This window comes from Portunus trituberculatus, chromosome 38, assembly GCF_017591435.1.
Source record: "Portunus trituberculatus isolate SZX2019 chromosome 38, ASM1759143v1, whole genome shotgun sequence".
Taxonomy (NCBI): domain Eukaryota; kingdom Metazoa; phylum Arthropoda; class Malacostraca; order Decapoda; family Portunidae; genus Portunus; species Portunus trituberculatus.
In genome coordinates, this window is record NC_059292.1 from 1202221 (window position 1) to 1217500 (window position 15280).

General features: G+C 48.2%; 1 protein-coding gene across 5 annotated transcripts in view; it reads right to left on the reverse strand.

The window, feature by feature from the left end:
• LOC123515211 (nascent polypeptide-associated complex subunit alpha, muscle-specific form-like) overlaps window positions 1-15280 on the reverse strand; it is a 123276-nt gene that overhangs the window by 12807 nt on the left and 95189 nt on the right. For all 5 annotated transcript variants that reach the window (XR_006677827.1, XR_006677826.1, XR_006677825.1 and 2 more), the window contains exon 4: window positions 2855-2975. Coding sequence is in view for 2 of the 5 variants with exons in the window: in XM_045273752.1 (XP_045129687.1) it covers window positions 2855-2975 (121 nt within the window). In the remaining 3 variants the exon portion in view is untranslated. The remainder of the gene's footprint in view (window positions 1-2854; window positions 2976-15280) is intronic.

A 15280-nucleotide genomic window follows, 5' to 3' on the forward strand; every position in this document is an offset into this window, starting at 1 on the left:
CGAGCACATCAAACGCATCCCTTCCTTACTTCATTTACCGCAACGAGAATGGAAAACCCGGAACAGTAAGAGTAGACAGTGCAGACCAGAAGGCATGGGACACCGGGGGAGGGAAGGGAGGAGCAGGGGAACCTCACAAATCAGCCACCACAGAGCACTAACCAGTATTTATGTGTGTAATATGAAGATAATGAAGCTACACTGCGCGTTCGTTTGCTCGTGGTTAGTTATATTCAGTGATGCATTGTATTAAGCGTAATTTGGTTAACGTTAGGCAAGATAAAAGGTCCGTATTGTGAAACGCTTTGTTCTCTCACCATCACTGCTTTCCAAAGGCTCCTGTTGGATATCCTCGTGTTTGTTAAGGGTATTTTTATGATTCTGCTTATGGATTGGCAAGATTTCTAGTTTATTAAAAGGAGAAACTGTCATGAAAGCCCCGGTAGTCTCTGTGCCCTTAGAAAATTGGCATGGTGAGAGCTGGGCGTTTGTGAATAGAGGTGAAAGTTGCTCAAACTCTCCCTTCTCGACTGTTTTCAAAGGCCTGAGATAATTATTTGTTAAAAGCAGAAATCTTGTTAATCTGTCACTAGAAGCATAAGTAAACCCTTAAAAACCAACGCCATTTCAACTAGAGCCATTTTTTTAATCAACACATTTTCATATTCATTCTGGTTACTATTTAGTGATTTTATACAGCTTCAGAAACTTATGTGGGGTATTAAAATAATGAAGACTCTGGCAATCAATCTTCTGACCTCCATAGACCCTTCCTAATATAAATAAAACTGTCAAATCATACCAAAAGTCTGGTAAAAAGCGTCTCGGTATCGAAATCGTTAAAGTAATCAAGGAGCATCACCATTACCACCATCATCACCACCACCATTACCATCATCACCACCACCATTACCATCATCATCACCACCACCGTCACCCGCCTTTCACAGTGCACCGTAAAATTAAAGTTCTCGTTTGGATCAAGCTAAAATGGTAATCAAGTCCCGCTAACCCGCCGCTGCCAGTCAGTGAAGTGTGATGAGCGTTACTGCTGCCTTCACGCTTATTTCACACTTTACAAGAGTTACCGCAGAAAGATACACGTAATTCCTGCTATTCTCTCTATCTTAGCACGAAGAAAATGGGAAACGCGCGCGGTAACCAACACAGATAGGACTGGCCCATATTCTGAAACACTTCCGCGCCTCACAGCACCTTCACTATTTTCAAAGGGCTCTAGTTGAAGTGACGGGTTTTTAAGGGTGTTTCTTTAATTCTTGTGACATGTTAACAGGTTTTAGGCATTATCAACAGGACAAATACTCTTTTTGATACCTCTACTTGTAGTGACACGGGTTTTTCAGAATGTTTCTAATTCCAGTGATATGTCAACAAGTTTTCTGCATTACGAACAGGACAAATACTCTTTAGAACTCGGCCTACTGTCTCTGTTGTCTTCGAAAATGGTGACGTCACGGTGAGAGGGGAAAGCGTTTTTGAATATGGCTCTCCCTCACATGAATTTACACACACACACACACACACACACACACACACACACACACACACACACACACACACACACACACACACACACAGTTAAATACATACACGTTTCCATAACAGGCAGAGTAAGTCTATTTAACTGTTACATAATGGTACTTCTTGGAGCGCCCAATATCTGCCTTACCTTGCCCCGTGACACCTGAGCACACCACACACCTGCCCTGCCCCGGCATTAAGTGCAGCAGCAGGGCATTACCTAACGGGATGGGCCAGTTTTTTTTGTTTTCATGTGCAACTTTTTCGTTTAGTTTCTATAGGAGGAGAGGAGAGGAGAGGAGAGGAGAGGAGAGAGAGAGAGAGAGAGAGAGAGAGAGAGAGAGAGAGAGAGAGAGAGAGAGAGAGAAATACAAGCTATAGGTGAAATAGGAGCAGAAAAAAGGTAGTATTAACATGAAAGGAAGCTAAACTCTCTCTCTCTCTCTCTCTCTCTCTCTCTCTCTCTCTCTCTCTCTCTCAATGAATGCATGCACACGAATTGCCTGCTTCACCAGAAAGGCACAATAACTAAACAAAACTTATCAAACTTACCACACTGACACACACACACACACACACACACACACACACACACATGGATGGAGACGAGGAGCGTGGTAGCCTGTTCATTACACAAGCCTCGGTCGGAACAGGTTTTTGACGCAATGAAGGGAATGTGACATCAACAACACCCAAGACCCAAACTAATTGACGTCATAACGCTGGTAAGGGAGGGAGCGAGGGAGGGAGGGAGAAATCAGGGGAAAGAAAGAAAACGGGCGGAGGGGGGAACGAAGAAAAAAAAAATAAAGGGAAAGAGAAAGGAAGGGGCGACATACAAGATTGTAGGATGATGATGAGGAGAATGGGTGACTCGTGGGTGACTCGTGGGTGGCTCAAGGTTATTAAGGAGAAGTGAAAGGGAAAGTGAAGCTGAGGAAACTAGCGTGGGAGTGGGGGGAGAGAGAGAGAGAGAGAGAGAGAGAGAGAGAGAGAGAGAGAGAGAGAGAGAGAGAGAGAGAGAGAGAGAGAGAGAGAGAGAGAGAGAGAGAGAGAGAGAGGTGGGGGACAAGATGACACAATAAATATCAAGTAGGAAGGAAATGATGAAGGAAGGGAGGTACAGACGGAAGGAAGTATGAATGGAATGAAGTATGGAAGGAAGGAATGACGAAAGTACAGAAGTATGAAAGAAGGAAGCACATGAGAAAGGAAAAATAAACAAAAATGAATGAAGACACGGATAATGAAAGTGGTGGTGAGTCCGTGAGTTGTGAGAGGAGTAAGTGAGAGGTCGTGACTCGTGACCCACCTTGGGAAGCGGAGGATCCCTCAGTGGGCTCGAGGGGCAGCAGGCCGGCCTCCTCCAGCAGGTAATTCTCACTCGGGTACTCGTAGGTGGAGGTTAACGTGTCGTCGAAGGAGATTTTGAGCTGCGGAGAGAAAGACGTGATGAGTGAGGCTGTCCGCAAACCAAACCAACCTTCACTCTGATCTCATTCTTAACCCCTTCAATACCATGACGCGTTTTCATCTTCATTCTGCTTACTATTTGGTGATTTTATACAGCTTCAGAAACTCATGTGGGGGATTAAAATAGTGAAGATTTTAGCCAATTAATCTTCTGACCTCCAAAGACCCTTCTTAATGTCAATGAAATGGTTTAATTGTACACTAATCTCAAGGTAAAAATGTGTCCCTGTACTGAAGGGGTTACCGTAACGAAGAAAGTTCAAGTTTGGAGAAGTGGAAAAAAGTGTTAGTTTAATGGAAGAGAGACTGACAGACCTACAACATAAAGAAACAAGATGAAAAAAAAAAATAGCTTAATCTCACTGGAAAATTATAAAAATGAAAAAAATCTTATTCTAACTGGAAAATACTGGCAAACCTTCAACATTTACAGAATTATAAAGAAATATACCCTTTATTCTAACTGTAAACTGGATCAACAAACCTGCAACACCAAATTTATGAAAATAGAGAAGAATGAAAGTCTTGTTTTCACTGGAGAAGAAACTGGAAGATTTACAACACTAGTTTCGTAGGAAATGTAAGAAAGAAAAGTTTTATTTTATCTGGGAAAGAGATTAGTACACCCACACTTGCTTTATAAACGAAAAATAAACTTAAATTCTCTCTCTCTCTCTCTCTCTCTCTCTCTCTCTCTCTCTCTCTCTCTCTCTCTCTCTCTTTCTCACAAAAAGGAAGAGGAAGAAAATACGAGTTCCTAAATGCGAAAGGTTATTCCACACTTCCTGTGTTCCTCTCCTGCCATTCCTGTCACGCACTGAATGGTTGCCGCGTGTGTTCACTTCATAACATTAACAAGAGGGGAACATATTTTCTTATCCATCCAAACACATGTCGGGAGGAGGAGCAGGAGGAGGAGGAGGAGGAGGACGATGGATGACTTCAACCTTTCCTCGATCACCTTTCAGCGTTTATTTCACTTTAATGTCATGTCAAAGTGCAAGGCTGAGCGTGAACCTGAAAAGATTATTACCACAAACTCGTCCAACTGGAAGCGTTCTCGTTCTCGTTCTCGTTCTCTCGTTCTCTCTCTCTCTCTCTCTCTGAACCAGTCCCTAAGATCACTTAATGTAAATTTCTCTGGTCTTGCTATTCTTTTGGATTGGCTTTCTAATTTACTTTAAAGTTTGAAAATGTACAAACTTGATGACATTTTTTTCTTGAGAGAGAGAGAGAGAGAGAGAGAGAGAGAGAGAGAGAGAGAGAGAGAGAGAGAGAGAGAGAGAGAGAGAGAGAGAGAGAGAGAGACTCGGAGTGGAGGTCAAACAGGTGTAACTTAGTCATTTGAAAACAGGTAGACACGAGAAGGAAGGCGCCGCGGCGTGGTCTGCTGCTGCTGCTGCTGCTGCGGCACTGCAATTTCAGCAGACACGGAGCCACACTCACAATACACGCCTCCAAGCACACGCACGCCAACGGAACACCAAACTAACGCTTCCTCCATTCGTTTACTACTACTACTACTACTACTACTACTACTACCCCTTGCTACACAATCTTCCGCTCAAGTGAAGTAAGGCGGCAAACGAAGAAATATTAAATGAAGCTCCACGCGGGCTCTCAATCCTCTCCCGTGGCGGTGATGTCACTCCAGGGGCCCATCTGCCGGGGAGCGAGGGAAGGCGTGGCGGGGTGCGACTCATGGCTCGAAGGCGAGGCGGGGTTGGGCGGGGCGGGGGTGCCTGCTGCAGTGAGAGGCCCTAACCTGAGCGAGGGGAATGCCGCGGGGGAGGCGGAGGGGCGAGACGGGGAGGCGTCTAGTTATGGACTGCAAAGATGTGTGAGGCGGATGAGTCACTCCTGCCAGCGTGGTCTCTCTCTCTCTCTCTCTCTCTCTCTCTCTCTCTCTCTGCGGGACAGACAGTGCTCCCTGACGTGTGGGTGGCGGGCGGCAGAGAGGTGTCGTGTCCTGCTGTATGTGTGGTGTGGTGTGGGTGTGGGACGTCCCGACACTCGACACACCGCAGTATTTCCACATGACGTCAGCGAACCGTCATGCATTTCCCGCAGCAAAGGACTCCCCGTCAAGTCCGTTTGCCTGATATGAGTAACTGATAAGCCCCGTCGTGAGGTGGGCGTGCCTTCTCTCTGCTGGTGACCGCGGCGTCCTCAGCGGCTGTTCATGGTGTGCCCGCGGCGTGACCTTCCTGGTGAACCACTGACCGTGTGTTCAAAGGCGCGTGGGCAGGCCAAGCAAGGCAGACCAGACCAGACAGACCAGGCAGGCGTTGTCAAGCTTTTTTTTTTCTTTTTCTCTTTTTTTTTTCTTCTCCTTTCGCTCGTTATTCTTACAGGAACATGACCCATATTTCGCTTTCAGGGTCGTGGAGGGAGAAAGGTGGGCAGGCCTGACCTTCGGGACAGGGTTAGGGAGCCACATATATACCAGACGATGTGGCGCCTGGTTTCCGCGTGGCCAGAAAGTAGGGCAAAAAATGTCTGTCGACGAGGGAGGTTTGTGGACGACGCTGAAATATGATGCGTTCCCTGTGCAAGCTAAGGAGGTTAACATTATTCATTTCAAAGATTTAAAAAATACATACGGATGGAATATTTGAAAGGTTAAAAGAGTAACGAACAAAATACATTTGACCTCTTCATTACTGGGACGCATTTTTACCACGAGTTTGAGTGTGAAACGATTTTATTTACATTAGCTCTATGGAGGGCAGAAGAATAATGGCCAGTCTTCACTATTTTAATTTCCACATAAGTTTCTGTAGCTGTATAAAATTACCAAACAGTAAGCAGAATGAATATGGAAACGTGTCATGGTACTGGAGGGGTTAAGACAAATTCACGAGGACGAATCAACACCCAACGACTTGCTCCTCTCGTGACCACCGGCGGCGAGGCGAGGTGGTGTTGATGAGACCCACCGCCGGGAATCCCCCACACCGTGCACCTTGCAGTGTGGCGCTGCAGCCCACAACTTAGCCACCGCTTCATCGAAAAGACTGCAACGCTTTACCTGGCAACATTCTCTCTCTCTCTCTCTCTCTCTCTCTCTCTCTCTCTCTCTCTCTCTCTCTCTCTGGGAAGTCTAACCAGTCAATAAGATCACCCAATGACACGGAACAGAAAAAAAGTCGCCCCTCGTGAGTTAGTCTTCACCCCTTCAGTGCCATGACGCGTTTCCATATTCATTCTGCTTACTATTTGGTGATTTTACACAGCTTCAAAACTCACGTAGGGGATTAAAATAGTGAAGACTGTGGCCATTAACCCTTTCAGTATACTGGGACGCATATTTACCTTGCGATTTGTGTACGATTAGACCACTTTATTGACATTAGGAAGGGTGTATGGAGGTCAGAAGATTAACGGCCGGAGTCTTCACTATTTCGATTCCCCACATACGTTCCTGAAGCTGTATAAAATCACCAAATAGTAGCCAAAATGAATATGGAAACGCGTCATGGTACTTAAGGGGTTAATCTTCTGACAACCTTGCACACTTCCCAATGTCTATAAAATTGTCTAATCGTACACAGATCTCAAGGTAAAAATGTGTCCCAGTAGTGAAGGGGTTAATGATGAAGAATAAAACAATTTCGCTTCCTGCATAGCCACTCACCCACACGCTGAGTAACGCCTTGTGTGAGTGCACAGGGATCGAGTCAGCATTCCATTTACAAGACGACTTTGACCAGTTGAATTGGGGCAAATTTACATCATAACCGTATACGGGTCAAGACGCTCGACACTGGACACTTGGCCGTCACGTATCATCATTCGAGGTGAAGTTGCAAAGAAACGCCAAGAATTGTTTATTGATCGTGATACTGAAGGGATGAACGGTCTCTTCTTCATCAGGGAAAGCGGTCAATATTACATACTTATAACACAGACAGACAGACAGACAGACACACACACACACACACACACACACACACACACCGCATAGTGTAGTGGTTAGCACGCTCGACTCACAATCGAGAGGCCCGGGTTCGAGTCCCGGAAAGTGGCGAGGCAAATGGGCAAGCCTCTTAATGTGTGGCCCCTGTTCACGTGGCAGTAAATAGGTACGGGATGTAACTCGAGGGGTTGTGGCCTCGCTTTCCCGGTGTGTGGAGTGTGTTGTGGTCTCAGTCCTACACGAAGATCGGTCTATGAGCTCTGAGCTCGCTCCGTAATGGGAAGACTGGCTGGATGACCAGTAGGCGACCGAGGTGAATTACACACACACACACACACACACACACACACACACACACACACACACACACACACACACACACACAGCTGTGTCGAGTTCCCCATCAGCTGGTCACCTTCACCTTCATTTATCACAAAACAAACTTGTTTTTCATCAACACCTGGGGAGGCAACATTTTTTCAAGTGTCTCGAAACACCTGTGAGGACACCAACGCCGCCTCCGCCTCCGCCGCTGCCGCCACCGCCAACGTCACCACCCGTCCTCCAATCGCTTCTGAATCATCGGTTATCAGGAGTGACATCTTTCATATCTCTGAAGCAAGACTTTGGTCAGGCCACGCTGAGTCACGCCGCCAGTCAGCGCCGTGTGTCACAGCCCGGTGACCTGAGGTGTCCTGGCGGATCAACACCAACGACGTCATTTCCAACGATCCTCTTACCTCACGCCCCGCCCCGCCCCGCCCACGCCAAGGACTATCCGCGTCACGCCCTACCACCAGCACCATCCAGTCCACAGTTCACCCCTTCTGATGTCCCCTTCTTCCTACCCTCACCACACACACACACACACACACACACACACACACACACACACACACACACACACACACACCAGCAGCAACCACATCCTTCTTCCCTCACACACCCACGTCTGAGGCACCTGCTGAGAGATAGCGGGGTGGAGGCGAGGATGAGGGAGGGGAGAGTGGCAGGACAAGTCAGTGTGTCCCGAGGGAGGCCAAGCAGCAGCGCCTCACCTCCACATGAACTCTGACCTTCGCGCCGTGGTAAAGTCACACCCTTATCTAGACCATATGGATCTTCGCCGCCATAAACGAAGCCGCCGCCTTCACGCCACGAGCACGGTGCCGCGGGCCAAGGGGCGGGCTTGGGAGAAGGGGAGACAGGGGAAAAGGCTCTATATGGGGTTATGTGCTCCGAAAAAGGGAGGGTCACGCTCCGCCTCTAGGCTAGGGACTTAAAAAGGATAAATAGCCCGCCTTTGCTCCCCCCGATAGTGCATACAAATGAGTCACGGCAGAACTCGGATCTTGCTGCGTGTCAAGTCAGTCTGCCAGCGCCAGGTGGGGTGTGCTGGCCGGCGCTGCCACCGCTCACCACTTAATTCAATGTCACGCTCTCTTCAATATTTCATCGCTCCACTCCAAGCACTCGCCCACTCCGCAGAGAGGTGGCGAAGTGTATCCGTAAAGCAACATCCGGACTGAGTGTTGAAATAAACCTCCATGAGCCGCCAAGTGTCCCGTGAAGGAAGTGAGGGAAGAAGGAGATTGTTGAGGGTCCCCTTATTACTTTTTATCATTATCATTATTACTATCTTCAACATTAACCTTATCATTATTTACAACTATCACTACTATTACCCCAGCACTACTTATATCATCACCAGTATCACGAACATTACACAAGACGTACATACAAACATCAAGACGGTAGCGGTGGTTCGGTGGGAGTTACCAGGTTGCGTCACGCCGCCGCCAGGACATTGAGACACGGCAGAACACACTATCTAAACTTCCAGCAACTAATTCCAGGACGCCAGAGACTTTCCCGATCACACACGTCACCACCACCACCACCAACACAAACACCACCAACACCTGCCCTTCGTCGCCTCCGTCACCGTCACCGTCACCGCCGCCGCCGCACGTTGGTGTTGCCCCACTATTGATTGGGTGGGCCACAGGATGACGTCAGGCAGTAAGACCCATGGGTGTACATCCGGATTTCGTCTGTTCGTGTGTGTGCATTTCTCTAGATATCGATCCCAGCGCCATTAATTCTCGTCGTACACACACACACACACACACACACACACACACACACACACACACACACACACACACACACACACACACACACACTGGCGTCGGGAAATGCGTCATGTTTCCTCCCCCTTGCTTCCCCTACGCCCCACTCGCTGTCTTTGTCCCACTCCGCCCCGCCCTGGAAGCAACACACAGGCTCTCCCAAGACAAGTTTTACTCTCTCTCTCTCTCTCTCTCTCTCTCTCTGCTTCTGACAGCACAAAAGAAATGATGAATGCAGAGAACACTAATTTTTCATCTAGTCTCTCTCTATGTGTGTGTGTGTGTGTGTGTGTGTGTGTGTGTGTGGGTGTGGGTGTGGGTGTGGGTCTGGATGGATGGGTGGGTGGGAAGGTGCATGGCGGCAGTAACGGCGATGGGTGTGATGCCTCAGTGGGTTTAACTGCGTGTACATTGCTAGTTTAGTTGTTAGGGTGGCTTTGTGAGTGACGACTGTAGAGTGTGTGTGTGTGTGTGTGTGTGTGTGTGTGTGTGTGTGTGTGTGTGTGTGTGTGTGTGTGTGTGTGTGTGTGTGTGTGTGTGTGTGTGTGTTGTGCTTCGCTTTCCCTGCCCACATCCTCTACTGAATATGCTGCGTCCTCTGTCACTCTTAACAACCCTTCAGCCTCATTAAACTAACATTAATATATCTCATGAATGCTTCTAAAGTATAGCCTCCTCCTCCTCCTCCTCCTCCTCCTCCTCCTCCTCCTCCTCCTCCTCCTCCTCCTCCTCCTCCTAGTGGCAACAAAAACATTCAATCAATTTTCCGCTTCCTCTTCCTCTTCCTCTTTCTCCTACTCCTCCTTATCCATCACCACCAAAACCTCTTTCCCTTCTTCCCATTCACACCTCCGTACACCATTTCTCACTTCCCCATTCTCTTCCTTCCCTCCTCTACCCTCCCTTCCCTCTCCCTCTCCCTCTCTCTCCCGCTCCTCGTCACCTGTGCGGCTCCAGCGAACCAAAATACACGAGCAAGGAAGTCAGAGTTTGTTGTCACTTCCGTCTGTGTTTATCTATCCTCCTCCTCCGCCTCCCTTCCCCGTCCCCTCTCCCTGGCGAGGAATGAATGAGAGTACCGCTATGTGGGAGCAAGGGTGGGAGTGGGAGGTGGAACGGTGAAGGTGGAGGAAGACCGGAAGAAGGGTGGAGGATGAGCAGGGAAACGGGACAAGGCGAAGATGCGACGATGCGTGAGGCGGTGAGAGAGAGAGAGAGAGAGAGAGAGAGAGAGAGAGAGAGAGAGAGAGAGAGAGAGAGAGAGAGAGAGAGAGAGAGAGAGAGAGAGAGAGAGAGAGAGAGAGAGAGAGAGAGAGAGAGAGAGACGCCTCCTGCACAGTGGCTTAATGGTTGAGGGTAAGGGGGGGAGGAAGGAAGGGAATGACACCGCCGCATCTCATCTCACGTCTTCATTTACATTTCGTGACGTGACTGCGTGACACGACTTGACCTGACCTGAACTCTTGCGGTGAAAGTGGAAGCTCGACGTCCCCGCCCTCGTCACGCCCGCACGCCCATCACTCACGCACGCCTCTCATTAGCGGCAAGTGGGTGACGTTTCTCCGCCGCCTGCCGCCCCCGCCTAAGAAAGCAGTTCCCAGCGGGCGCCACAATGAGCCTCCACCACCGCCGCCACCGCCTCGTCTTGTTTAACGAGTTGCAATTTCTCCGCTTTTGTTGCCATGGTTGTGCAAGTGTATTGTTTCCACCATGGCGCGGTGGTGCCCCGCTGCTGCATGGCTGTCTGGGCGCGGTGCACCTGCTGGCAACACCCGCTAAGCCCCGCCACCACAACTTTCACGCCTTTACACTCTACTTGCCCTCAGCGGAGAAAAGCCCTGCCGCGTGCCCCGCAGCCTTGCGTCCCGCGTCCCGCTCGGCTGGCGGAGACACACATGCTAAAGCGGCAGCGGCGTCCATAATTGGTATAACCGAGACGCCAGTTTGTTCCGCCGCCACGACCATAACACTTACTGGAGCGCCATTTTCAGCAGTAATATGATAATGTGTGTCGATGGGGCGCCGATGTGACGGAGTGCATGGCGCGGCCCGGGGACGAGGCGGCATTATTTCCGCCTCCAGCATTGAAATGAGGCGGGCGTGTGCGCGGCTCGTGCTGGGAGGAAATTAATTTGATTTATTGTGATGCGAGTCGCTAGGTCTTGCGGTGACGGATCGAGGGCGTGGCGGCGTGGGCGGCGTGGGTGGAGGCTGTCCACGGTACCGGTAATAAAATAAACAGTGCTCCTGGACCGGGAAAGACGTTGATGGTGGTGCAAGCCCACTGGGGCGAGGAGGCAACTACATTTTGCGGAGTACTCAGGCGGTTCGTGAACTTGTGACCTACATGGTAATCAGCGTGTATTAGGCGGCCCAGCCCTGGCCCTGGCCCGTCCCGCGCCGCGCCGGGCAACAGTCGTCCTGCAAATGATTGTAATCAGTGTGCCTCCACCGCGGCTCTCCCCGCCCAGCACCACCCCGACGATGCATCTCTCGCCTCACAGCCTCTCAGCCGCACTGTCTCCTGCGACACACTTGCTTGTCCTCTCGTCTTTATTTCCGCAGCAGCAGTGACGCACCAAACAATGAAGGGCAAATAACACCATCTGAATTCTGACAACACTTCGCGGCACATCAAAACATTCTCCTCCTCCTCCATTTTGGTTTTAGCAACACTCCGTGACCAACACAATGTCATCCAAACTTCCCCCAGTCACGCCTTTATTCTCATTTCTTAAGCCCAAGCACAAGCGGTGACCGGCGCCGCCTTCTGGAGCTTTCCTACACGTGAGGCACCGCCATTTAGAACTTCCGGCACCTGGCATTCACTCACGCGGGTTTTTTCCGGCGACTCTGCGCGGAAACGACAATAGAGCAACGCCAGTTCAGGTAATTCGCTGTGAGCCTCCGCCTTTGTCCGCGAGGTAGACGCGGCGTGAGAGGCCTGGGGTGTGGGGGATGGGTGAGTGCCTCGCCTGCTTGTGACGGCTTTGTAATAAAGGTAAAAAACTCTTGACAAACGGACAAGAAGCGGTAATGAACTGCTGGTATGGACGCCGCCAACACCCATAACTTCCCTTACCAACGCACGACACCACACCACACCATATCATGCCATGCCAAGCCGCCTCCACCCTCCTTACTCCACCTAGTCTTCATCCGCCCCCTGCGCCTACACCCTACACACTCCACCCTCAACCCCTTCATATTCCACCCTGTTTCCTCTTCCCACCTATAATATAAGCACCTAACTCCATATTCCACTTCCCTGCCCCTCTATATCCTCAACTTTCCACTCACCACTTGCCTCTCCGTACTCTAACCAATCCTCCACCACCTGACACTCCATTATACTCCACCCAGGGCCTTCCACACCTCCACTCACCCGCCACGGACAGATCCACGTACCTGGCAGGCTTTTAAGGGATTTCTTCCGATCCGGCTTAGCGTTTATCAAAATCATTCCGGACATGGTTTCCGCTTGTCCCGTCACGGCAGAGAACAAGCACAAAAATCCCTAGGTAGTGACGCCACGGCCACCACCACCACCGGCCACACATTCACACTGCAGGGTCAGCCGGCGAGGAGCATCGGTGTGTGTGAAGCCTCGAACCAACTCACTTTAGCTTCAGAAACGCAGGGAAGTTAGGGAAATCGCTCATATAAGGTTCAGCCACTCACAATCCATAGATGTTTAACCCCTTCAGTAGCATAACGCGTTTTCATATTTATTGTGCTTACTATTTACTGATTTTATACAGCTTCAGTAACTCATGTGGGGGACTAAAGTAGTGAAGACTGTGGCCATTAATCTTCTGACCTCCATAGACCCTTCATAATGTTAATAATATGGTCTAATCGAATACAAATCTTAAGGTAAAAATGTATCCCAATACTGAAAGGATTAATCTTCTGACCTCCATAGACCCTTCATAATGTTAATAATATGGTCTAATCGAATACAAATCTTAAGGTAAAAATGTATCCCAGTACTGAAAGGATTAATCTTCTGACCTCCATAGACACTTCCTAATCGTCTAATCATAACCTAAAACTCAAGGTAAAAATGTGTCCCAGTGCTGAAAGGGTTAACTACTTTTATTGTATCTCAACAACAACGTGAAATGGCGCAGCGCAATGTATGGTTCAGAAACATTAAGATAAAAATAATATAAGCTAAATACAAATGATGTCAACTTCTTAACGGAGAGCTGGCGAGAGAAACAAGCGAGTAGTTAACGATTTCCTCACTAACGCGGCACGCTGTAAAAGTGGTGACTACAAGATAATGGTATGGTAGGTTAGGTCAGGTTTAAATTGGGTTGGGTTGGGTTAGGTTAGGTTAGGTAAAGGTGGACGTACGTAAGGTCAGGTTAGATTTTAAATTGGGTTATGTTATGTTATGTTAGGTTAGGTTAGGTTTAGGTAGGTTTAGGTAGGTAAAGGTAGAGGTTAGGTTAGATTTAAATTACGTTGGGTTAGGTTAGGTTAGGTTAAGGTAGGTTAAGGTATCGAATAAGTACGCAAGTGTCATTTTTTTTTTATGTAGCTTTCTTTTTCTCTATTGCTCCTTTCTCTCTCTCTCTCTCTCTCTCTCTCTCTCTCTCTCTCTCTCTCTCTCTCTCTCTCTCTCTCTCTCTCTCTCTCTCTCACTAAAGCTTGACGTATTATGAAGGAAGCAGAGGGCGTCGCGGCTTCCCACATGGGCGGCCGCCGACAAAGATTTCCTGTCACTCAATGGCATTTCATTACCACACATAAATCACGAAGGAACGCAGCGGCACACACACACACACACACACACACACACACACACACACACACACACACACACACACACACCAGTAGCAGGAGCAGTATGTACATAACTTGAAGAGAAAGGAGGAAAGGAAGAAGAGAAGAGAAGAGAAGAGAAGAGAAGGGAAGGGAAGGGAAGGGAAGGGGATGAGAAGGAAACAAGAAATAACAAAAAGAAAGGAAACCAAACTGCATGAAAGGAAAAGAAAGAAAGAGGAAAGGAAAAGAAAAGAAACGTAAGAAAGACGAAAGAAAAAGGAAGACTTGAAAAACTAGAAAGAGAAGGAAGAAAAGGGGAAAGTAAATGAGGAAAAGGAAGAAAAGGAACGCAAAGTAAGGAAAAAGAAAGAAATGAGGAGAAAAGAAAGACACAAAACAAAAACACAGATAATACAAAAAAAAAGATAAAGAAGATAAAATTAAAAAAACAAGGAAAAAGAAAACGAAACGAAAGGAAAGGAAAAAAGCAAATAAAAGAAGTACAACGAAAAAAAAAATGCAATTGAAAAAGAAAAAGCAAAAAAAAAGGGAAAGAGAAAGGAAAGAGAACAGGGAGAAAGAGAAGAGAAGAGAGGACAGGCTAACACACACACACACACACACACACACACACACACACACACACACACACACACACACACACACACACTTTCAAGTCTAATTAGAATGGGAAGGTAATCACACGTAGCTAATCACCGTCGTTCATCGCCAGCCTGCTTAATGGCTTGAAAAATAATTAGGGGCATTTACCAGAGAGAGAGAGAGAGAGAGAGAGAGAGAGAGAGAGAGAGGTTTTTATTAATCAGGTCAAGAGAAGTGAAAGTGCAAATAAAACTAAAAGTGAGAAATAGAAAGAGGAGAAGCAGGAGGAGGAGGAGGAGGAGGAGGAGGAGGAGGAGGAAGAGGAAGAGGAAGAGGAAGAGGAGGAGGAGGAGGAGGAGGAGACAAATTAAAAAGAAGGAAAAGCAGAAATTGAAATACTAATAAAGAGAACTGGAAAGACGAGAGAGAGAGAGAGAGAGAGAGAGAGAGAGAGAGAGAGAGAGAGAGAGAGAGAGAGAGAGAGAATGTGAAGTCATGTGAATCTATATAATAGGTCTATAAAGGTAATCAATCCATCTCTTCTCTTCTCTTCTCTTCCCTTCCTTCCTTCCTTCCTTCCTTCCTTCCTTCCCTTCCTTCCTTCCCTTTTCTTCTCTTCTCTTCTATTCCCTTCCCTTTCTTTCCCTTCTCTTTTCTTCTCTCCTATTCCTTCCCTTCCTTCCCTTCCCTACACTCCGTTCCGCTATTTCCCTCCCTCCCATCCCTCTCTCTCCTTTCCTCCCTCATAAACCAATCACAACACCTGCCTCTCTCCTCCTTCCCCCTCTCCCTCTCCCTCTCTCTCTCTCTCTCTCTCTCTCACCTGCGCTACTTT